Source organism: Kogia breviceps, chromosome 17 (assembly GCF_026419965.1).
Source record: "Kogia breviceps isolate mKogBre1 chromosome 17, mKogBre1 haplotype 1, whole genome shotgun sequence".
In the NCBI taxonomy this organism is placed as follows: domain Eukaryota; kingdom Metazoa; phylum Chordata; class Mammalia; order Artiodactyla; family Physeteridae; genus Kogia; species Kogia breviceps.
Genome location: NC_081326.1, coordinates 38,934,476 through 38,960,675, shown reverse-complemented (window position 1 = coordinate 38,960,675; position 26,200 = coordinate 38,934,476). Strand labels below are relative to the sequence as shown.

At 37.5% G+C, this 26,200-nt stretch overlaps 1 protein-coding gene and 1 non-coding gene across 8 annotated transcripts in view; both read right to left on the bottom strand.

The window, feature by feature from the left end:
* Positions 1 to 9,501: 9,501 nt before the first annotated feature.
* The window catches only part of NDUFAF6 (NADH:ubiquinone oxidoreductase complex assembly factor 6), a 31,617-nt gene continuing 14,918 nt past the window's right edge, over positions 9,502 to 26,200 (bottom strand). For 6 of the 7 annotated variants that reach the window (XM_067017062.1, XM_067017061.1, XM_059042901.2 and 3 more), the window contains 6 exons: positions 24,732 to 24,788; positions 20,672 to 20,774; positions 18,739 to 18,872; positions 17,594 to 17,695; positions 15,077 to 15,133; positions 9,502 to 10,914 (listed from right to left, as the gene is read on the bottom strand). In XM_067017062.1, coding sequence (XP_066873163.1) covers positions 10,786 to 10,914; positions 15,077 to 15,133; positions 17,594 to 17,695; positions 18,739 to 18,872; positions 20,672 to 20,774; positions 24,732 to 24,788 — 582 coding nt within the window. In that variant the 3' untranslated portion in view covers positions 9,502 to 10,785. The remainder of the gene's footprint in view (positions 10,915 to 15,076; positions 15,134 to 17,593; positions 17,696 to 18,738; positions 18,873 to 20,671; positions 20,775 to 24,731; positions 24,789 to 26,200) is intronic. The other variant, XM_067017059.1, reaches the window with a different exon arrangement.
* Positions 16,919 to 16,990, bottom strand: LOC131744309 (small nucleolar RNA SNORA14). The gene has a single exon (XR_009332096.1). It is a non-coding gene; the product is annotated as a small nucleolar RNA SNORA14 (small nucleolar RNA).

Below are 26,200 nucleotides of genomic sequence, written 5' to 3'. Positions count from 1 at the left end.
TGGATGCCTCGTGAGATCCAAACCTCCCACCCCTGCCCAGCAGTAACTAGGAGCCCCTTTCCTCTCCAGTGTCAACAGAGATCAAGTTGTGAATCTGGACTTCTACCCCAACCTGGAAGCAACAAGGCAGTGTCCCTCCCTTCCTCTGCCAGGAATCAGAAGAGCCAGTTAAAACAGAAAGTTTAAGTAAGATCCAGAGTCTCATAACGTAATATCCAAAATGTCCAGTTTTCAACCGAAAATTACTCAAGAATCAGGAAAATTTAAACTTGAAAGAGAAAAGATCATCAATAGGTGCCAACACTAAAATGACAGAGAGATTACAATTATCTGACAAAGATTCTAGAGCAGCCATCTCAACAATGCTTTAACAAGCAATGATGAATGTGCTTAAAACATGAAAAGATAGAAAGTCTGAGCAAAGAAATGTAAAGTCTCAGCACAGAAATAGAAAATTTAAAGAAGAACAAAGTGGAAATTCAAGAACTGAAAAATATAACTAAAGTTAAAAAGTCAGTGAATGGAGCTTCCTTGGTGGTGCAGTGGTTGAGAATCTGCCTGCCAATACAGGGGACACGGGTTCGTGCCCCGGTCCGGGAAGATCCCACGTGCCATGGAGCGGCTGGGCCCGTGCACCACAACTACTGAGCCTGTGCGTCTGGAGCCTGTGCTCCACAACAAGAGAGGCCGCAATAGTGAGAGGCCCGTGCACCACAATGAAGAGTGGCCCCCACTTGCCGCAACTGGAGAAAGTGCTCGCACAGAAATGAAGACCCAACACAGCCAAAAATAAATAAAGAATTATATTTTTAAAAAAAAATTGAAGAAGAAAATGGCTGAACCAGTATCAGCAATAAAATCTCAGATACATCATTTAAAAAAAAAAGTCAGTGAATGGGCTCAACGGCAGAATGGAGGGGTCAGAGGGGGAAAAAATCTGTGAACTGGAATATAGAGCAATAGTAATTGCCCAGTTTGAACAATACAGAGAAAATAGACTGGGGAAAAAAAAAAAGAATGGAGGCTCAGGGACCTATGGGCCCATAACAAAAATCTAACATTGATGTTGTCCAAATCCCAGTAGGAGAGAAGAAAGAGAGCAAGGCTGAAAAATCACTTGAAGAAATAATGGCTGAAAACTTTCCAAATTTGACAAAAGACATAAACCTACAGTTTCAAGATGTAAGTAAATCACAAACAGGATAAACCCAAAGAAACTCCATACCAAGCTAAACTTCTCAAAACTAAACACAGTATTTCTTCTTATATTTATTTAAATGTAATTTTATGCCACTGAATATAATAATAAAATTTCAACAACAACAACAAAAACCCCTAAAGACAAAAAAATCTTGAAAGCTAAGAGAAACAATACCTTACAGAAAGAAGAAAAACAACTTGAATAATAGTAGATTTCTCATCTGAAACCATGGAAGCCAGAAGGAAATGGCATAACATTTTTGAAGTGCTGAAATAAAAGAACTGTCAACCCAGAATTCTATATCTAGTGAAACTATCCTTCCAGAATGAAGGGGAAATCAAGACATCGGCTGAAGAAAAACTAAGAAAGTTCATCATCGCAGACTTATCTTAAGAAAATGGCTAAAGGAAGTTCTCTAAACAGGAAAGAAATGGAAAAGGAAGAAATCTTGGAATATAAAAAAGGAAGATAGCACAAAAAGAGTAAAAAATATGAGTAAATACATTTCCTCTTCCTCCTAGGTTTTCTGAATTACGTTTGGACATTGGAACAAAAATTATAACACTGTATGATGTTCTTCTACATAGAGGAAATATTTAAGACAATTAGAAGCAGGGAAGGCAAAGAAATGTAAAGGGAGATAAGGTTTCTATACTTGACTTGAACGGATAACATATTGACACCATTAGATTGTAATAAATTATGCATATGTAAAGTAATACCTGGAGCAACTACTAAAACAGCTACAAAGAGATACACTCAAAAACACTACAGCCATAGGAAAATGTACAGATTAATGTAATTATGAAATTAAAATTAAAACAGTATAGATAAATAAAACATAATTCAAAAAAAGTTCAAGTAATTCATAAAAAAGCAAGAAAAATAAAACAGAAAAATAAGAAATAGAACAAACAGAAAATAAAATGGCAGATTTAAATTCTAACATCAATAATTACATTAAACATAAATGATCCAAATATACCAACTGAGGGACTTCCCTGGTGGCGCATTGATTAAGACTCCACGCTCCCAATGCAGGGGGCCTGGGTTCAATCCCTGGTCAGGGAACTAGATCCCACATGCATGCTGCAACTAAGAGTTCACATGCCACAACTAAGGAGCCCTGAAGCCACAACTAAGGAGCCCTCCTGCCACAACTAAGACCCAGCACAACCAAATAAATAAATAAACATTTTAAAAAATGAAATAAAAAAATATATATATACCAAAAGACAGAAATTGGCAAAATGGATTAGAAAATATGACCCAATTGAGTGTTGTCTACAAGAAACTCACTTAAATATGACTATAGGGCTTCCCTGGTGGCGCAGTGGTTGAGAGTCCGCCTGCCGATGCAGGGGACACGGGTTTGTGCCCCGGTCTGGGAAGATCCCACATGCCGCGGAGCGGCTGGGCCTGTGAGCCATGGCCGCTGAGCCTGCGCGTCCAGAGCCTGTGCTCCACAACGGGGAGAGGCCACAACAGTGAGAGGCCCGTGTAACGCAAAAAAAAAAAAAAAAAAAAAAAAATGACTATATATGTAGGCTGAAAGTAAAAGGATAGACAAAGACATATCATCCAAATATTAATCAAAAGAAAGCCAGAGTGGCTATAATAATATCAATAAAGAACACTTTAGAGCAAAGAAATTTACCAGAGATTCAGAGGGACATGACATAATGACAGAAGGATTAATCTACCAAGGAGACGTATCAATATTAAATATGATGGAGGCACCAAACGATAAGAGCTACCAACTACATGAAGCAAAAGCTGATAGAATTAAAAGAAGAAATAGACAAATACACAATTATAGTTGGAGAATTCAACATCCCTCTCTCAACTATTGATAGAACAACTAGACATAGAGTCAGCAAGAATATAGAACATCATCAAGCAACAGGATTTAATTGACATTTATAAAACACTTCACCCAACAAGAGCAGAATACATATTCTTTTCAATTGCTCATAGAACATATGCAAAGATAGGATTATATCCAAATTTCACATTTTAAAAAATCCACTAATCAGATCTATTGATACTTTAAATATCTAGATATAAATACTGGGGTTTTTTGGAGTTATTTTATCAAAAGCAAAGATTTCCAATGAAATTTATTTCACGTTCATTGGGAATGATGTTGACTGCATCTGCCATCACCAATAATTTCTTTCTTTCTTGCCCAGATGGGGCACAGCAAATTAAGGCAGGGGAGGCACTCACTTTAAATAAATAAAAGTTATGAAAATCTGGATTTTCAGAGAAGATACTTTCACATTCCCAGATGTTTTCGCAAAAGGTTGGCCAAAATATTGTTTTATTGGAAGCTCCCCAATTTTAGCCTAAATTCTCTCTCCTAACTGAATAGTACTGTTTACATTCCACTTCTATAGGCAGTTTCCTACATTAAGGCACATGTACAGTGGCTCTGATGAAAGTTTGTCATTTACCTTCCCTGGGCACACAAACATAAACTCATAAGCACACATTTGACCACTACTGTCACACAGCAGCAAGATGAAATTTGAGCCTGTTATTCAGCAAAGGATATATGCACATACGTTTCATTTCTTCAAGCTCTCAGCCCCTCAACTGACCAGACTGCTCTGGTTATGAGTGACAGAAATTCAAATCAAACTTGCTTAAGCAAAAGGGAGGAATTTCCCGGAAGGCCCATAAAACCCAACTGTTGGCAGGACAAGGGGTGCCAGTGGAAATCAGGGACAATGGAACTATGAATTAGATGTCTTTAGGACTTTCTCTTCCACTCTCTTTCCTTTTTTTCTATTTCTTTCTAAATAGGAATTTCATTTCTCAGATTTCCACGTGGCTGAAAACATGGCCACCAGTGGTTCTTGAGACTCACATCTCTTGCCATCTGTGTGCCTGTTTCCCCAGCTCCAGCTCAAATAATTTCAGGAAATGAGAGAGATGCTGGTTCAAAAGACAGCAGGTGGTAGATATATGCTATAGTCACACGGTTCCATCTGCCACAAACACCTCTTCAAACCCTGATCCCCCTGGTGAATACCTAGTTTACTTTAAAGGTTCCATTTAAGCATCATTTCCTCTAAGAAATTCTTTTCTAGTATCTTCTCCTTACAATAGAGTTTAACACTGTTCTTTGGATCCCTACACACCTTCTACGTATTTACCTCTATCATGGATCCGGTGATGCTTTATTTTGCTTATTTGTTTACAGCTCTCTTTCTACTGGACCCTGGCATCATAGACATCTTTGCTTTCCCAGCCCCTAACAGGGCAGCTAGTTTGCTGAATGATTGCCGATGATTTTTTTTTAAACAAAACCCATTGCACAACTCATTCCAGGTGTAGACAATGAGTAGTTGGAACCATCAATGTGGTCACTAATGTGCGTGAAGTAGTGACTACAGTAGCAGAAGAAATCCCCGATGTTCACCCAGGAAGAATGAAAAGGCCTGCCCCAGGCTAGGTTCACACTTAGCATTTAATTGCATTCTCTACTCCCTAGTGTGGTTTCCTTGGTTCAGGAGAGATAAAACTCCAAACAGAAAGTGTCACGTCAACCTAAATAGTGATTTAAATCACTACTAAATATCTAAGCAGTTACATCCCAGAAATGTCATTGAAAAAAATTCCCATCTAGAGAGTCTGCATCAAGATTAAAAAATTTAAAACTCAAGACACACACACACACACACACAAAGCAAAAAGGACCCTTCCCCTTTCTCCCTTGAACAAAGAGGGAAAAACATGAAGGAAGAGCCAAGTGATTTTTCTTTTTTCTTTAATAGTGGGAGAAAATTTACCACGGACAAGAGATGCCCTCTGCCCCAGATAATAAGTTCTCCACATCTTGGAGCTCTGGGCAACTGCAGAACCAAGCCCAGGCCTCCCAGTGGCCTATGGACTGCTCTGTGGATAAGACAGGAGAGTGGCCTTTCAGCAAAGCAGCCATCCCTCAGAGCCACGTCTGCCCCAATTTCCTTTTCCCTCCTGTTTCTCCATCCTGCTCGATGTATTTTCTAGGAACATTCTATGAGTCTGGACCAGTGCAGCTGCACTGGGGTGGGTGGGTGGGGGATTAGCTGCAATAGTAAAACCTCTCTGGTGGGAGCAAAATAGATATCTTTGACCTCCAGTTTTTCACCAGGACCCAGCTGGATTGGTTCGTCAGAACCCGTACTCCAAGACACAGAGTGGCTTAATTGTCCCTCTGACATTCAGGCAACACAGTATAAATTCCTCTATTGTTCATCCATCCTCTCTCACTCTCACTTACAGGCACAGACATGAAAAAGTCAGAGAGAATAAGAACTAGCTCCCCACAGCATGTTTACGAGGTGAGCTGAGCAGCTGGGTGGGGCAGCAGGGCATATAGGACATCACTAGGATAACTCAGAAATGCGTTTCCATGAACTCAGCTCCCACAAGCAATTCCTCACATAACCAGTAGATGTGAATTGGTCCCACGTCCACAGAAAAAGTGGGGAAAATAGTCCTCACCAGCACCAGATCCATCCACACTAAATGGATCTTGAAAATTTATTTAAATGAATATGAGTTTGGACGGACTAAATTATTAGTCTGCCTCATATTCCTTGGTCGAGTACAAGTGCCCACTTCTCTTGTTTATTATGGTTCATATCTGAGCTAACCAATCAGAAAACAAAATGGAAATCCTGTTTTACTTTGTATCTCTCCAAAGCCAAGAGAAAAAAAATTAAAAGAGAAAAGTGTCAAGATGATTTAGAACTCTATTTCAAGTTTTTGCTCAGAGGCATGCTAACTTGCAGTGTGGTTTACAGGCTTCTAGTTTACTCTCCTCCTCTCTTCTGTTGCCTCTTCACTGTTTGAGGAGGGGAAAAAAAAGAAACCAAGACGGTGAAAGAGAAAGCTGACAGGGTGGACTAAAGTTTGATGGATGCTCCAGAATATGCCATTTTGGACAAACAGTAATTTTTTAAAAAGATTTATGAAAAATGATCAAGTGTGACCACTCACTTCTCAGAGTCTTTTATTTTTAATAAAAGGGAGTTATGAGAACATTTCTTCAAGAAGTGACCTCCTCTAATGTATTTAAAATACACTTCAGATTCAAATACAGATGGGAATTGAATATATACCTAAGATGGGTGATGATATTGGTTCATGTGGATCTCTACCTCACATCTTGCTTCAAATTCATTCCATGTAAGAAAGCAAAACACAAAAAAATACTAAAAGAAATCATGAGAGAGAAGATTTTTTTTATAATCTTCAAGTAGGCAACGAATATAAAGAATTAAATCAAAGGATAATCAAATGGCTTTTACATATATGAAAAGATGTTCAAATTCATCCATAATAAGACAAAGTAAGCTATTCTGAGAAGTGATGTAAGTACATAAATCCTGTGTTCCATTCTACTCAGGAAATCCTTATAAATATTGACAAAGGCTATTATGCTGGCTTTTCACAGAACATTACATGGAATGCTGGCTTAAATGACTTTAGTTATTAAAGGAAGGTTTGACTTCAGAAGGCTGGAAGCCTTAGCTATATTTGGATTACAATTGCAAAATAAGAGAGACAACATATTCCCACTAAATTAATGTTCTTAGAAATATTTTTCCAATATGATCTTTTTCAAATTGTATTAAGCTAAAATGCAGACTAAAAAAAACCACACAAAATATACCAATTTTGTATATTATACGTATGCCAAGGAAAAAATTGTTAGGACATAGACTAAAACGTTAATGGTGGTTATTTCTCACCTGGTAAAATTATAGTTGATTTTAAAAAGGTTTTGCTTTATGCTTTTGTGTTTGTTTTTTCCCCAAGATTTCTGCAATGAGCACATGTAAGTTACTTGTGTAAAACGAAAATAAATACATTAATTTTAGAAAATGCTCTCTCAGTAAAGAGAGAATTATACACTCCCCTTAACCAAGACTCAGACAGATCTAATTCTAACGACCACATGGAACAGCTTACAAGAAAGGAGTGGAGGACGTATCTTCATGTTGACTGACAACTTTCTCAGCTTATTAGTCCACTTAGAAGATTAACATAGGATAAAACCACTGCAGCAAGAAACAAATGTAAGATATAGTAAAATAGCTTCTCAAAATCATTAATGTTGAGTCTTAAAGAATCTTTGTAGCACCCATAAAAGAGATCTTGTGGTTTTAAAAAGCTCTAAAACTTGCTCTCCGAGAAATTCAATCTGTAGGCCTGTGTTGAAACACACAGGTTATTGTTATATAACTAAGCAGCTGGGAAGATTAATCGTGATTAAAAATAAAAAGGAAAACACACACAGAACACCAAGGCAGGACTTGTTTAATGAGAGAAGGGTAACTCAAAGGAAAACAGTATTTGTACAGGGTAATAAAAAGTCAACCCACAGACTTATCAAATAAGAATAAAAATATTCTATCTCATATCTGATTCAAAAGGTACACTTATCAACGATACGATTACACTAGAAATAACGCAAATGATATTCATAAGCATATACACAAAATATATTATGGACCATTTGTGATTTATTTCCAAATCTCATGCCATTCTTCAAATCCAAACACCTTAATATGTCTATGATTTACTTTTCCAGCCTTACTTTTCTTTCCTCACACCCTGCTTTCCAACTGTACCTGATAATAGTTGCTTAAACACCATATACACTGTCTACTCACTTTTTTTTTTTTTTTTTTTTTTTAGCTGCTGTGGATCTTTCTGGACAAGGCAATCGATCAGGCCATGTCTTCAGGAAAGTCCTATTTATATGAGCTAAAACAAATCCAAGGACACCTAGGTATTTGGTGAAACAGGCAAAATATAAACTCCCAAGTCTGTGATCTTAAGTCAAAATGTTTCACTAAACCAGGAGATGTGGCCACTTTTTATTTACAAACTTTCCTAAGAACTCTGGACGTTACATTATATTCTTTTTACTTAGGTAAAGTTGAAGCCAAAAAATGAAGTCTTAGAGAGGCAATTGGTTTGGCCTCCTGGCCTTTGTTCCTACTGCTTCCTCAGTCAGGGCCTCCCCACAATATCTGCACCCCCTTCCCAAACCCTGCTTCCTACCCGACCTTCCTAAAACTCCTCACACGCCCCCTCCTCTGAGAAAACTTTGACCTCCAAAGTGGTTACGTGTTCTTCCTATATATACCCAGTGACCAGCACTTAATATCTATTTATTTCAGTTGTTTACTTATTTCTCTAATTTGTAGTTGGAATTTATGTAGTAATTATACTTCTTAACCTAATTTGTACCTGAAATTTATGCAGTAACACTTATTTCTGGAAAAAAAGTTAAGCTTTTAAACTTGACTGTTTATTTTACAATCTCAAGAATAGTAAAAATATATGGGTTGTGGGTTTTGGCATTGAACTAATGTGGGTTTGGCATCCAGCTCTAGTTCTAATGGCTGTGTGACCTTGAACTGAGGCAGTTTTATCCTTTGGAAAATAAAGACCTACTGCTCTGTGAATATTAAAGCTTAGGAGCACAAGAGCACATCACCTATCCAAGTTCGTGCTAAGTGTTAACTACTGTTGTATTTCTCAAGAGTAATTTAATTTCATCAAAAGGAGAGATTTAACCAAAAGAATAGAAAAAATAATGCCAGCTGATTTGGTACTCAAATGCATTTTATGATAAGCAATTTTACCTACATTGAGATTAATACTTAACATTCGTTATCTGTTGCTCTCTACCTATTCAATATCAAAATACATCTTAAATGGTTTGAAAATGTATCTGACTCCTTTAAATGCTCTAAAAAAGAGATCTGAAAAATGAAAAACAATGTTGGCACCATCTACGGGAGTATCTTTTATGCCAGGAAATTAATAGTACAGTAAATGTCACCGAATAAGACCCTATCTTAATCTCTAGGAGACTGGAAACATCAGTTCATCCAACTCTCTAAGCATCAAATTTCAAACAGCTTAGAAAGTATTTTGAAATTGTTTACTTAATGTAAATTGGCTTCTGAGCCAGTAAAAAATCCAGTAATCCCGTTGAGTGTTTAAACCCCTCTTTTTAACCCTTCTTAGATAGGAACTAAGATGCTTAGCAATTGATTGCTGCCAGATTCAACCTGGTAAGACCCACAGGCAATTCTTACTAATAAAGACTATCTCTAATGAACTTTTCAACTCTGGACCATTCAGAATCCCAAGAGGAAATGTGTCCCACTTTGCTGGATTTTCCTCTTTTAGATAAGCTTTAAGCTCTCTAAAGCTACAGGATTCAATAAGAGAATATTCTTTCATCATCAGTATAAACCAAAAGTACACGAACATAAACAACAGCATTGTATGTTCATTCATTTATACATTTATTAATCTCCACTTGCTCTAAATCAGAAGCCATACGAGGTGCTAGAGGAATCCCAAGATGAATAAAACAATGTTTTCTTGCCCTCAAGCAGCTCTCCATTTGAATTTTATCTGCAAAACTGTAATACTTTAAGCCATCATTAATTCACAATTGAAGTAGGCACTAATTCATAGCTGAAACCAAAGGCTTGAGACGGCATAGAGAAATGGTACAACAGAGGTGGGAGTGGTCAGGAAACACAACCACTAAAAAGAAAGGAAAAGGAAACCAGGGCATAATTCTGGTTTTAGGAGTCAGAGACTCATTCAGAGTCCAGATCTGCCAACTACCAGCAATGTAAACAATTTTGGTTTTTGCAACTAGTATGTATGTTATAATTAAAAAATTTTAATTACCAAACATGTTCCTTGTTTCACAGTTTTGAAGATCAGATGAGAACACTGGAAAGTATACAGCACAGAGCTTTTTAGTGGGAAGCTCAACTAGTATAGTAGCTTTTAAAAATGTAGTATCCCCTTAATGAATGTTCAGTATAATTCTGTTAATTTCATTTACATGAATACACATTTTGTTAATACAGTTCTGTTCATGATGATAATGCTCAGTAATAGAGAGTGAAGAAAAAGGGTAAACAAAAAAGTAAAAGTCTTCAAATTGGCCAGATCTAAAGTCTAATTAGGGTTCAAGCTCTTGAAAGAAGTTATTTTATCATCATGGACAAATTTTCACAGGGTGGTAAAGATGAAACAGAGATATAAGGCCCTCTACATAGCGACTGACACTCCTCAAATATTAACTTCACTCTTCATGATCCCCAAATAAATGCATTTCCCAGCTGTCCTGGATGCCTGGGTTTTGGCTGCTCAGCATGCAAACCTAGTACTTCTTGAGCCCCTTCCCCATTCTTCTCTAAGGGTGAGGACGGGAGGAGACGGGCTTCCCCCTGCCCTCTGGTGGCTGGAGCATGGCCTGCAGCCTAAGCACAGCTGAAAAACGATACTCCCTCCTGGGGCTCGGACTCTGCAGGGATGGCACAGCAGACACTGTCTGGGCTGCTGGTGACAAGGGCGGTGCCTGCAGCAGAATCTGGGCATCACGGCCCCACAGCAACTTCTCATTAATTCTGTGACCTACACACTCATCCAATAAGTGAATTTTCTCCTTATGTAAACAGTTCCTGTTATTTGTAAATAAGAACCCTAAACTAGTACACTTTTGTAAAACTAAAAAAAGTAAATATCAGTGCCACGAAATTATTTTAATATCTTTTCCTCCATGACTGAATATATAAAGATAATGGAAGTAAAGTATTCTTCTGCTGTAAAGATGGGTGGAATATATCAAAATCCACTTGTTGAATTTTCTTTAAATAGTCCTCCAGAGCAACCTGAAAAAAGAGAATAATGGTCACTAGATCACAGAATGATTAAGTCTTTAAAAGAAACAAAAACAAACCCAGCGGGTATTAAGGCTATTTTAGTTTTCCTGAGATGGTCTTCTACATACTAAGAATGTAAATGAAAATTTTAAAAGAGAGAGAGAAGACATCTTCTAAGAAGTTTTCTATGAAGCCAGTAAAACTATGTCACAGATCTAGTACTAGAAACATCAAGCCAATTCTGATCATAATTTAGTGTTCTGGTCAAAATGTAAAAGAGAAATTATTTGCCAGGTCTTATTACTAGATTCTGTAGAATACAAAGGGGTGTTTCATTTGAGGAAAATGAACCCACCCCCCCCTACACACAGAGAAACACACAGTGCCATGAGGGGGAGCTCAAGTTGTTTCTTTAAAAAATTATTTTGTGAAAAAGTTTAAAGGGTGTCTATGTTCTTGCTGGAAAACAGTTTGCAACCAGGGAGAACAATCACAGGTCCCTATAAACGTCACACCATGCTCCCCCCATCACACAAAACTTGACAAAGCTTTCTCTGGGACCAGGGGCCAGGATGGAAAACACTGATGATGGGAAGTACTCTTTAGGCTTTTCAACCTTATTAATTTGTAAATTGTTATTAAACAGAGAAGCCACCTACTTTTGCACTGCACAATGTGAAGCGGCCCCACCGCCTTCTCAGCCCACGTGCACAGCTCCCCCCAGAGTTCTGCAGAGCAAACTGTGTGACCCACAGAGAGCATGCTTGTCCAAAGGATTGTGTGTTCTCCCAGACTTCTATACACTATAAACGGATGAGTGTACATACAAACAAATTCACTCTCTACTTTTGAAACCCTGCACTTATATATATGTACAGCAACAAACATGTGCATTGATGTGCACAGATGCAAAAAACCTGGAAACAATCCAGAAGTTCTTTGACAAAAAATATAAATGTTCACACAATGAAATATTAAGCTGACATGAAATAAATGTAGCTAGATGCAATAATATGTATAAATCTTAGAAACACTCTGTGTGTGTGTGTGTGTGTGTGTGTGTGTGTAATCCAGAAGACATAAACAGAAAATGATCCATTTTTATACAGCTCAAAGAAAAAAAAAACCTAAGGGACTTCCCTGGTGGCGCAGCGGTTAAGAATCCGCCTGCCAATGTAGTGGACATGCGTTACATCCCTGGTCCAGGAAGATCCCACATGCCGCAGGGCAACTAAGCCCATGTGCCACTACTGAGCCTGTGCTCTAGAGCCCGCAAGCCACAACTACTGAGCCCATGTGCCAGAACTACTGAAGCTCGCATGCCTAGAGCCCATACTCCACAACAAGAGAAGCCACCGCAATGAGAAGCCCGCGCACGGCAACAGAGTAGCCCCTGCTCTGCGCAACTAGGGAAAGCCCGCACACAGCAACGAAGACCCAATGCAGCCAAAAAAAAAATAAAAAAGCAACATTTTGGTTAGGAATACATAAAATAGGGAAAAGCTTTTCTAGAATAAAAGCAAGATAATAATAAATACAAAATTTAGGATAGCTACTTGGAGGAGGAAGGCAGAGGCAAGGGGATGAGACTGGGAAAACACATGAGTCCAATTTAATGGTGACATTCTAGTTCCTGGATTAAGTGGTGAGTTCACGGGTGTTCATTATGTTATGCTTTATAATACATACATACATATATATTCATTTGTAGATATCAAATAAAAAACACATTAAGAGAAAAAACTTTCAAGATATTTTAGAGTACTTTCACACATTCTCTTTCATTTTTGGAAAAAAGAGCTCACATTATTCATAATGTTCTGTAACCTGCTTTTTTAAAAAATCAGTTTATATACTGTTATTTAACTTTCCATCTCTAAGCTTTATTATGTTCATTTTAATAGTTTTATAATATCCAATTATAAAGAATAGTTAATGGAATTAATATACAAGCAATGAGAGAGTATTATATAGCCATCAAATATTGTATTAATAAATATTTCTAATGATGTGGTTAAATGTTTGATAAATAGGACACTGCCATATAAAGTGTGACTTTAAATATACACAGAAATTCATCTAAAAGAAGGAACAGTGTAAACATCATTTACCTCTGGGTCTGGGAATTGTAGGTGATTGTTATTTTCTTCTAATATTCTTTTTATAAATTGTCCAAATCTCTATTATGAGAATGTAATGCTTTTATAATTAGGAGAAAATTCCATTAAAATACAGATGAAACATGACCTCAAAATTAGAGCGCAACTGGGCATTCACAAATTAGGATTTGGTTCATGGTTAACGGTAAATAAATTGTTCAAAGTAACAAATTCATTGCGAAATTCTCAAAGATGTTACAATTTCTGGGCTTCCTGGTGGCGCAGTGGTTGAGAATCTGCCTTCCGATGCAGGGGACACGGGTTCAAGCCCTGGTCTGGGAGGATCCCACATGCCGCGGGGTGACTGGGCCCATGAGCCACAACTACCGAGCCTGTGCATCTGGAGCCTGTGCTCCGCAACGAGAGGCCACGATAGTGAGAGGCCCGCGCACCACGATGAAGAGTGGCCCCCGCTTGCCACAACTGGAGAAAACCCTCGCACAGAAACGAAGACCCAACACAGTCAAAAATAAATAAATAAACAAACCAATGAACCGACATTAAAAAAAAAAAAAAAAGATGTTACAATTTCTGAATATAGCTTCTTAAAACCTCATCTATAGAGCACAGCATACTCTAGACTAGTCATTTTCAAACCATTTTTAAACAGCAAAACCTTTTCTTTGAACAAAGTAATTAACAGATGCTCCATATATAAAACAAATGAGAAGAGATGTGCCCCAGCTGGACTGAGGGCGTAGGATAGAAGCAGCTCCTCGGAAATCGCCATGTAGTCCCCTCCACTTTCTCCTGGCACAGACGGAAACAGAGCTGGGCTCCAGCCCCTAGAATTTCTGATCCATTAGGTCTGTGGTGGATCCCAAGATCTACATTTCTAGCAATATCTGAGGCATATATTGCTGACCCGGGGACCACACCACTAGCCTAAGATAGTGGTTCTTAGGCCTAGCTGCACTTCATGATTACTGGGGGAAATTTTTTTTTTTTTTTTTTTTTCGGTACGCGGGCCTCTCACTGCTGGGGCCTCTCCCGTTGCGGAGCACAGGCTCCGGATGCGCAGGCTCAGCGGCCATGGCTCACGGGCCCAGCCGCTCCGCGGCATGTGGGATCTTCCCGGACCGGGGCACGAACCCGTGTCCCCTGCATCAGCAGGCGGACTCTCAACCACTGCGCCACCAGGGAAGCCCAGAAATGAATCTTTAAATATATTTTAGGGAAAAATGTAGAAGGTATGTTTGGTACTGTAGAAAATGCATGAATTTTCCATTTTCAAACATCACAAATCTTTGAACCTTGGTTTCTATCTATAAAATGAAGTAAACCACTCCTAGGAATAATGTATGCAATGACCTAGCTCAGAACCTGTCCCACAGTAGGTGCTACTAACCGGAAACTATTTTCATTTCTTTATGCATTTTACCACAATGGTTCCTGAACCAGGCTATACATCAGAATCACCTGGGGAATTTTTAAAAATCACAGATCCTCTTAGAAACGCTCCCCTCCCCAACCTCAAGAGTCTTATTTAGTAAGAAGACCCCAGGAATCTGTATTTTTGAAGAAGCCTTCCAGATTATTCTGATGCAGCCAGCTCAGCACTGGTATGTGAACCACTTTCGGGAACCAGTGCTACAGTATGGTCACTAAGGAGAAAAAAAATAATAGACTATTAAGTCATACTTATATGGCTATAAGTAGCCTAACACTCCTATGAGGTGGTTTCTCCTATGATTCCCATCTTACCTATGAATAAACTGAGGTACGTAGTGATTAAGGAACTTGTTCTACAGCTAGTAAGTGGCAAAGCAGATTCAAACCGATGCAGTCTGGCTGCAGCCAGTGCTAATGACAATTCCACTCACCGGCCTCTGGGGAACAGAGGCATGACCTTCACCAAAAGCAGAATGTAACTAACAAAACATACCATAGGGAGGAAAACAAAACAAAGACTCCAAACTAAAGAACTGCACTGGGAACCTTATAAAATAGAAAAAAAAAATTATACACATCTGCTTCATTAATTAAACAACCTTCTCTGTTAATCTACTTACTGTCTGAAGGAAAGCAGGAAATGCTTTCACAGGAACATTTTTGTGGAAGGACCTAGCCTAAAAAAGGAAGACAAAAGGAAACTGGTTTGAAATACAAATATTTCTGGAAATAAACACTCTCCCTCTGAAAGTGAACACAAAGCAACACCAGCAGCTTAAATCATCACTGCTAGGGATGCTCTCGAAAACAAGAAAATAGTTCTCATCTCCTGCCAGTTGAGATTAATTTGCCAAACCTAAAGGAATCAGGAAAAGGTACTATATTAAGAATTCTCTTCTTTCTTACATTTGGTTTTGGCATTTCCAACTGCCTTATAACTTTGACACCCCCCCCACCCCGCTCTGTGGTAAGGGGTAAATGAAGACATACAGGTGACCCTAGAATAACATGGGTTCACTAACATGCAGATTTTTTTCAACAGTAAATACTACAGCACTACACAATCCTTGGTTGGTTGAATCCACCTTGGATACAGAAGACCACCTATAAATTATACGTGGATTTTCAACCGCGTGGAAGGTTAGAGCCCCCTAACCCCCGTGATTGTTCAAGGGTCAACTGTACTTGCATACAAGTCCCAGCACCTCCCCAGCCTGGATGTCACTCCCTCCTGTCTAGATGAATATAAGATCCTTCTAGCTGATCTTCCTGCCTCTGCGTTCCCCAACCTTTAACTCATGCCCCGGAGTCAAACAAATTCACGTCCTAAAGTCACTGTTTTACTTTTTCTTTCTTTAACTTAACTCCCTGATAGATCATGTCCCAACTATTCATCTTGGAATTCAAAGGCCTACACATCTTGAATCTAACCTCATCTACCCAACCTAACGCCCCACTACTCTGGACTGCAGAGCCCCGACCCACTCAGGCTGATGCCCATCATCCAGCCCTCACCAAGCCCACTTCTGTCTGAAGGTCTCTGTTTATACTGTCAGATACTGCTTCTTATTCCTGACTCACTTACCCCATCTACTACAACCGCTCTCTTCAAGATCATCCACAATTTACTAATCATCATACCTATCTTTTCTCTCAATCTCTCCAAGAAATGCAAAACTTCAGTATTCCCCATTCTTGGAACTTGCTCCTCCCTAGGTTTCCAAGACACTGACTGAGTTCTCCCACTTCTTTTGATCATTTCCTTCTCCTTCTTCCTATTAAATGGCCCTTCCTCCTTCTAGCTGAGAAATGGAGGTGGGCTCAAGGTTCTGCCTTTGGTCTTATTGTTTAAATGTATATTCTCCTTAGACAACAGCAGAGCCACACTTAGAGCTTTAAACATAAGCCTTCCACCTGGATGACTCCCCAATCTGTATCTCCAGTTCTGACCTCCTCTTAAAGTCACAATCCTACAATCTGCATTTTAGCCCACCTCCCTAAATGCCCTCTAATCCCTTTACATTCAATGATGTCCAGCAGCTACCAGTCAGCACCCAGCACACCACTGCTTTTTTATTGTAGTCTCTGACTGGCACCATCACCATCTATATTTGAACTCCACGCAGCCTTCGACTTTCCTGCTTCCTGATTCTGCTACAATCCAATCAGTTATCAAGTCTAGTTGATTCTTCCTCTGTTATATGTGTGTGTGTATGTGTGTATATATACATATATATATATACACATTCACATACATACATATACATATAAAACATCTACCCTCTCTAAATCACTCTTTATTTTTTGATGACTTATTATAGCTTAATTAGTTGGTAAGTTTTAATATTATAGCTTTAATATATTTAAGTTATATTAAATATGATAATCACTTGTTTGTACTTTCTGGGCTTTAATAACTTACATGTAAATTTTAGTTTCAGAAACCATTTTGACTGAACAACCTAGATAAGTTACATTCGCTCATATCTTGGAAGCATTTAGAATAAAGTTACCAAGAAGGTTTAAGAATGCAACAAATCAGACACTTCTTTAAGTGTGGCAGTAAGGAGATTATATACGAGAGATTATCATTAGAGTAAGCAGGATGAAAGCCAAATTATAGTATGGTGAATGGTGCCATGGTGGTGAGGGCCTTGAGGTAAAATGAATGTAGAACACTTATGCAAAAAAGGTTAATTGGGAGGGGAAAATAAGAACAGAAGGGTCCAATGGGCTGCCTATAACTTCAGAAGGCAGTAGCAACAAACCAGAAGATAAAAGGGGCAAGTTATCAGAAAGGCCAACTGAGAATACCAGCTGGGAACTGCTGACGATGCAAGGTCCTGGAAGAGTAGAAGAGGCATCAGCCTTGACAAGGCAGAAAGACACACCGTCCCCTGAGAGAGAAACAGTGAGTGGATGGATCAGAGAGGAGCCTAACTGAGGAAGCTGAGACGGAGAAGGAGATTTTTTTAAAGTAGAAAAAGTTTCTAATAATCCCTGAGATAAATCTATTGGGATTTCAGTGAGCGATGGATATGGACTGCCAAAGGGAGAACACTACAACCATGCTCTAGGAGTAGCCACAGCTAGAAATGATAGTTTCCTAAATGATTTGGCAAAAAGAGGCTACTCACATGCTTTAGGTGCAAGTGTGCCTGGCTGGCCATGTCATATACCACATCCCTCACATTTTTATCTTGGCTCTTCCGTAGAAAATCCTCTTGTGAAACACCATGCTGTGCGGGAAAATGTACATTACATCAGGATTCAAAAAGCACAATTAAAACTAGCTCAAGAAAAATGGTGATAGAACAGTATATACAGTATAATGCCTATTTTGTTTTCTTGTTTTTTGTTTTTTTTTGGCCACGCCGTGCAGCTTGTTTGATGTTAGTTTTCTTTTTTAAAAAATATTTATTTATTTATTTGTTTCTTTGGCTGCACCGGGTCTTAGTTGTGGCACACGTGGCATGCAGGCTCTTTCATTGCAGTGCAGGGGCTTCTCTCTAGTTGTGGTGCACAGGCTCAGCAGTTGCAGCGTGAGAGCTCTCTAGTTGCGATGCAGGGGCTCCAGAGCACACAGGCTCAGTAGGTACAGCGCTCGGGCTCTACAGCATACAGGCTTAGTTGCCCCGTGGCATATGGGATCTTAGTTCTCGAATGAGGGATTGAACCCGTGTCCCCTGCATTGGAAGGCGGATTCTTAACCACTGGACCATGAGGGAAGTCCCCTATTTTGTTTTTTAAAATATATCTATATGTATGTGAGTGCGCATATAGACACACACATAGGCACTCTCTCTCCTGGAAGAATATGCAACAAGATGCTAACTAATGACAGTTGTGGGTGAAACAAAATAAAGCAAGAAACAAACAGATAAGAAGTTTAATAGAACAGACAATAATGAACCTCCTCTCCAGAAAACAAAATTTCTCATAAACAGTATTCTTTTTTAATGGATTATTTCCTCCTTTAAAATAAAATAAAGAACAGGCTAAGGTGACCACTAGGAATAATTACTGTAATTGCTTGAAAGGGAGTAAGGCATCAACATGAAGGTACACCAAGTAAGGTTCTCTGAACTTTCTTACTCATAGCTCCACCACAGACCTAAAATGCCTGACTGATAAAATGCTGACTTGATAACTCTGGAGCATAAAAGCAATAAGCATGTGTTTCAAAATGGTCACTTGAATAGACTAAGCAAAGAACCAAGACAGGACGTCCCTCCCCATATTCTTGAGGTAAATAATTAGAGGGTACAAACAACAGCCTTACCAGCATACAAATATCCATGGGAAGGAATACTCTTCTTCTACTACCATGATACGGCGTTGCTCTCAAGCAAGTTACAATGCCTTGTGCTTTTCCAATGTGACTTGCAGCATGATCTGCATGAAGATCCTTTATACCTATGATTTTAGAAATCAACTGAGCTGCTCTTTTCTCTTTAAATGCATAACAAGTCAACAGAAGCAGCATAGAGAAATGACCTAAATATGTAAAGGGTGTTTCTCCCATGTTTTATATCTGAAAAACAGGATTTATGAGAGCAAAACTGGGCACAAAGACAAGCTGACCATTTATCATAAACAGGTTTCTGAACTTCAGCTTTTAAATAAAAGAGTTTTCCTCAGAGTACAGCACACCAAGAGCACATTTGGAATTTTAATTAGCTATCGTGGAAAAACACTGCAAGTCTTGCATTTCTTCTCCTCAGTGCAATTTCCATATGACCTCATTTTAAGTATATGCTTAACAAACATTCTGCTCTTTGCCCCTCCTTTCATTGTGTTGGCAAACATGTCACTGAATGTGCAGGCAGAACATGCCCGGCAAATTTGGTAGGGACTTGTGTTATTCTTTTAGGGTGACATAAAGACATATTACCTTCTTCAAATGGATGATATTGCCCTTGTCCCAAATAATTTCCTCATTACAATAAGACCTCACCAACTTAGAACAAAATCAAAGTAGGAAAAATACCATCTAAATGGCATAGTTTTTTTTTAAGACAAATCTCATAAAAACTTTTAGATATACAGTTTTATTTCTTCTATCTTTTGTTTTTAAACATGGGGAAGTATTATTGACAGAGAAGGAAGGAGTCAGGCCACAGGCCTTCCAAACTGTAGGAGATGCATAAAAAATAGAATCATCTGCAATTACCAGATTATTAATTACAGCATTCTCATGACGTAGCTAAAGTCCTTTTATGAGAGCCTGGGTATTGTGATTAGTCTACATTCCATTCCAAAGAAAGGTAAATATTATATTCCCCTTCTTACTCAAAAAAAAAAAAAAAAAAAAAAGCTATTCCTTTCTAGTCGGTGTAAAGAAAAACTTCAGTGTTAAACTGGTTAGATTGTCAAATTATGAAAGAGTAAAGTCTAAAAGGTGTTTTCTTAACAGTATGCAGGTTCCTTAAAAAACCAAAAATAGAGTTACCACATGATCCAGCAATCCCACTCCTGGGCATATATATCTGGAAAAGATGAAAGCTAATTCGAAAAGATACATGCACTCCAATGTTCATAGTAGTGCTATTTACAATAGCCAAGACATGGAAGCAACCTAAGTGTCCATCAACAGAAGAGTCAATAAAGAAGATGTGGGGCATGTGTGTGTCTGGGTGTGTGTATACACAGACACACACACACAATGGAATATGACTCAGCCATAAAAAAGAATGAAATATTACCATCTGCAGCAACATGGATGGAGATTATCATACTGAGTGAAGTAAATCAGATAAAGACAAATATTATATAATATCACTTATATGTGGAATCTAAAAAATAATACAAATGAACTTATTTACAAAACAGAAAGAGACTTACAGACTTAGAAAACAAACTTATGGTTACCAAAGAGGAAAGAAGGGGAGGGGGATAAATTAGGAGTACGGGATTAACATATAACACACCACTATGCATAAAACAGATAAACAACAAGGATTTATTGTGTAGCACAGGGAACTATATTATCTTCTAATATAGTTAATGGAAAAGAATCTAAAATACATATATATATATATATATATATACGTATAACTGAATCACTTTCCCGTACACCTGAAATGAACACAAATTAACACTTTCCTGTACACCTGAAATTAACACAATATTGTAAACCAACTACACTTCAATTTTTTTTAAAAAAAGGTGTTTTCTTTAAAAAAGAGAAGTATAAAAAAAACCAAAAAACTTACCCAATATTTCTAGCGTTAGATAAAGAAGAGAGCTCTGTGTGTTTTCAGCATAATTTTCCAGTTCCTGGATGTTACGATATGCTTTGTCATCCAAATTTTTTTCCTACAAACAAAATGCTTTATTTGCTTGATGAATTGTCAGTATTTTATTTTTAAAAGGCACAATTTTTTTGCCCTAAAGAATTGAGTAATAAAGAATAAAAACTTTTAGTATAAACTGTTTATTACACAATAAAATAATATTAAAATAAAATTAAAATATTAAAGTCCTACATGTTCAGTACTTACAAATCACCCCTCAAAATAATACCTCAGGAATAATCTCAATGCACAAATCGCCACAGACATGGGGTCGGCTTAATTTTTACTTCCTTCTAAAGCCTGAGGTATCATGAGAAACTGACAACTGAGCTCTTACTTAAGTACTTCAGACATTATCTCCTTAATCCTAACAACTCCCTCAAAAGGAATTAATACTTTTTTTATTTCGCAGATGAAGAAACTAAGTTACCAACAAGTTAAGGAATAGGCCCAAGGTCACATAGCGAATTAGTGGTGGAGAAAAGATTCAAACCCACATATTTTGACCACTAAGCCCTGCTCTTAATAAGGAAAAGGTGCCTAGAAAAAGAAAGGAGATTACAACCAGGCCCTGCACCCCATTCCCCACAAAATAAACTATGCTCAATAAACTAACAGTTGATTACCAGAACACACTATATTCAAGAAACAGAAAAATGTAAATCTTAGAACATCTAGCAACTTTTATAATAATACATTTACAAAGACTTGATGGCCAAGGTAATATTATTCCTCCACCCCTTCCTCCTTTTTTACAATCAGGAGAAACCGGCACCAGCAATGAATCCCAGGGGAAAAAATATGCTCCAGCTCCATTACATTTAAAAACAAATTGGAACATAATTCATACACCATAAAATTTACCCTTTTGAAGTATACAATTCAGTGGTTGTAGTATATTCACAAAGTTGTACAACTATCACCACTAATTCCAGAATGTTTTCACTTCATCACCTCAGAAAGAATCTTTATCTATTAAGCAGTCACTTCCCAGTTCTCCCTTTCCTTATCTCCTGACAAACCTCTAACCTACTTTGTCTCCATGGATTTGTCTATTGTGAACAGTTTATAAAAATGCAGTGGTACAATATGTGGCTTTTTGCATCTGGCTTCTTTCAATTAGCATGTTTTCAAGGTTCATCCATGTTGGCACATCTTTTAGTATCTCATTCCTTTTAATTGAAGAAAATATGAATAATATTCCATTGTATGGATACATACATTTTGTTTATTCATTCAACTATGAGTTGTTCCCACTCTTGGACTATTATGAATGAACATTTGTGCACAAGTTTTGTGTGGATACGTTTTCATTTCTCATACCAACCTAGGAGTGAAATTGCTAGGTCTATGATAACTCTATGTTTAACTTCTGAAGAACTGCCAAACAGTTTTCCAAAGCAGCTGCACCATTTTACATTTCCATCAGCATTGTATGAAGGGTTCCAATTTCTCCTCACCAACACTCATTATTGCTCACTTTTTATTATAGCCATCCTAATTGGTATGAAGTGGTATCTCATCGTGGTTTTTTTTTTTTTTTTTTTTTTTTTTTGTGGTACGCGGGCCTCTCACTGTTGTGGCCTCTCCCGTTGCGGAGCACAGGCTCCAGACGCACAGGCTCAGCGGCCATGGCTCACGGGCCCAGCCGCTCCGCGGCACGTGGGATCCTCCCGGACCGGGGCACGAACCCGTGTCCCCTGCATCGGCAGGCGGATTCTCAACCACTGCGCCACCAGGGAAGCCCTCATCGTGGTTTTAATTTCCATTTCCCTCATGAAAATATGTTGAGCATCTTTTCAGGTGCTTATTACTCATCTGTATATCTTCCTTGGAGAAATGTTTATTCAAATCCTTTGCCCATGTTTAAGTTGGGTTATTTGTCTTTTTCTTGTTGAATTCTAAGAGTTCTTTATATATTCTAGATACTACTCCCTTATCATATATATAACTGGTAAATATTTTCTCCCATTCTGTGGATTGTCTTTTTGCTTTCTTGAAGTTTTTACTTTTGATGAAGTCCAATTATCTATTTTTTTTTTTTATTGCTTGTGCTTTTGGTCTCATATCTAAGAAGTCACTGCCCAACAGAAAGTTAAAAAGATTTATGCCTAGGTTTTCTCCTAAGACTTTTACAGCTTTAACTCTTACATTTAGGTCTTTGATCCATTTTGAGTTAGTTTTTGTATATGGTATGAGGTAGGAGTTCAAATTCATTCTTTTCCATGTGGATATCCAGTTGTCCCAGCATTGCTTGTTGAAAAGGTTATTCTTTCCCCCACTGAATTATCTTCATACCCTTGTCAAAAATCAGCTATCAATATATGGGTTTACTTCTGGACTCTCAATTCTATTCCATGCCAATATATATGATCTATATGATCAGTATATATTGATCTATATGTCTATGGCAGGTCAATACTACACAGTTTGATTACTGTAACTTTGTAGTTAAGTCTCAAAATTGGGAAATGTGAGTCCTCCAACTTAGTTCTTCTTTTTCAAGATTCTTTTGATGATTCTGGGTCCCTTGCATCTTCATATGAATTTTAGGATCAGCTTGTCAATTTCTCCAAAAAAGGCAGCTGGAATTTTTATAAGGATTATACTGAATCTTTAGATCAATGCAGGGAGATTGATCCCAGTCCTTTACTTTTAAATATCGCTCCATACAAAAGCCAAATGTTATTTTCCATTAAACAATGGAAAAATTGCTATTTTTTCATTAAGAAAAAAAGAGATTTTCCATTATCTCTGTCTTGAGTTCTCAAATTTTCTTTACCTCATGAAAACTGAAGACACCTGAAAAATAATTTTCTTAGTACTAATTAATTCTATAGGCCAACTGAGCAATTTTTTAAATGTTAAAGTCATTATCTAATTTTTGCTTATATTATTACTACTATAGCCTATGGTTATTAATAGATTGTATCCAAATAAACTAAGTAAACTTACATTTTCAAGACAACAGTATGTGATAAATATCAGGCCAACAAGGACACTTAGCCAACAATGTGTCAGAAAGATTACACAAATCAGCCCAGGTCATCAAGCGATTTGCATGCTTGGTTAGAACTAGAACTTAGTTCTAAGAACTCAGTATAAGATTCCATTTGCTAGAACTGCTGAACTTTCCTTATTCCCTCTATTTGAACAGAGATCCAAGCACTGGGTATGCATAATGATATGTGTACAACTACTCAAGTTTTGATGATATTAAGGAATTATCCATACTTCTTTAAGGCCTGGTAATCATATTATAATTATGTTTTATACAAGTTTTTTTCTCTCTCTTTTAAAAAATTTTTATTTTGTATTGGAGTATAGTTGACTTACAATGTTGTGTTTAGTTTCAGGCATATAGCAAAGTGATTCCATTATACATATACATACATGTATTTTCAGATACTTTTCCCACTTTAGGTTATTACAGAATATTGAGTAGAGTTTCCTGTGCTATACAGTAGGTTCTTGTTGATTATCTGTTTCACACAAGTTTTTATCTTTTCAAGATACATGTATATGTACAGATCAAATAATAACATGTCTGGGGTTTACTTTAAAATAATCTAATAGGGTTTAGGGAGGGAAGTTGCTAGAATATAGATGAAATAACATTGGACATGTATTTATAACTATTAAAGCTGGGTGACAGACACATGAAAGTATATTACACTATTCTCTCTACTTTTATATAAGCCTGAAAATTTCTGTTTTAAAAAAACAAACTAGTAGAGTGTGGTGTGCACATGCATGCCTCTGCCTGGGTGCCTGTCTTTGCTTGTCTGTCTCTAGGTACGGGGGTGAGCGGCTGAGGTGGGTGGCATACAGTGATAGAGAATGGATAAAATGGTACAGTTCTCTAAAAGTTTCCTTCCTCCAAATATTAATACACATACTAAAACATTTCCTCTCTGAAGATTAGCTTAAGGATTAAAAAGGAAGAAAAAAACTTAAGACTTGAGCAATTTCAACTTACTCTTTCATCAATGATTTTCATAAGCCATCTTTTAGTCAGATTATATCTTTTGACAGCCTAAAAAAAACAAGAGTTGTAAGTTTTAGAAAGTACTGGAAATGACTTCTGTAGACCTGAATAACATAAACAAACCAAATACAAAACTAGGTAAGGGAGCACTTGTAATAACGCATCACCAGATAGATAGCTATGCTAAAGAACTAGGGAAAAAAGAGAATGTCCCTAGAAAACATTTCAAAACATTTCCAAGTAAGGATAATATATCCAAAATTTTTCCACTAATTTGTCTTTTTTTCCTTATATTATTGGTAATTTAGTGATTCCACTTTCAAAACAAAAACGAAACAAGAATTAAGCAGAGCAGAGCTTCTCTGCTATGTGATATGCCCTGACTTCTATGCTTACTTATTACACAAACTTTTTTCCATAAAAATGAAGACTCTATTTAATGAAAGTAAACACTTTCCAAAAAGAAAACAGTAATAAAGCTCCAAAGAAAACAATCTGCAGGGTACAGTGTTATCTTACAAGTAAAGACACTCTAGTAGGAAAGAGAACACCTAGTGCTCAGATCTTGGCCTCTAATACCACTCCCTGCAAAGGAAACAAGAGTCTAGAAAATGGGTGATTCCAGAGCTGGAGCAAGGGAGATTCAAGATGATTCTAGACTATTTTATTGCGCCAGAAAATAGAAAGTGCTCAAAACAACAATGGGAGGCATGTCAGGACACAGAAGCCAGTTTGAAGGGACTCCCACTGTCCAAATCAGGGACTATTTGAACACCAAAATAATTAAGTATAGTAATACATTATAAACTACTGAAAAAAAACAGGAATTCATGAGTTTATACCAATAATTAATAAACAAATAAATAATACAGGAGAGCGAGAGCATTTGCTTATAGTAGAGTGCCAAGTGGTAAATGTGAACAGAGCATCAGACTTGCGAAATTATCATTCTGCAATCATAATGGGAAAGACTGGATAAGACAAGAACCATCAATGAATGCAGGAAATTTCACAAGAAGTTGATGAGGAACAGCATATTTGCACTGTCTTAAAGTTGATTAGTTACAAGGGGAACTATAATTATACAGTAGATTACACACTGGAAAAACCAGGCAACATCTTTGACTGTTAACGAAAATGAACAATGCCAATAAAGGACAGATGGACAAAATGTGTCTCCAGATGTGATACCATGAGAATACATCACCTATGCAGTATTCTGGCTAAGAATGAATAACCTGAATCATTTAATCATGAGAACACATCAGATAAATCCAAAATGAGGAATGTTCTACTACCAAAAAATAAAGAAAGAAAAAAAGAAGGGGTTACATTCTTCAAAAATATCAATGTCATAGAAAACAAAGAAAAGCTATGGAAATGTTCCAGATTAAAGTAAGCTAAAAAGACATAAAAAAAAAATACCTGAGTGGATCCTACACTGGAGGAGAAAAATACAT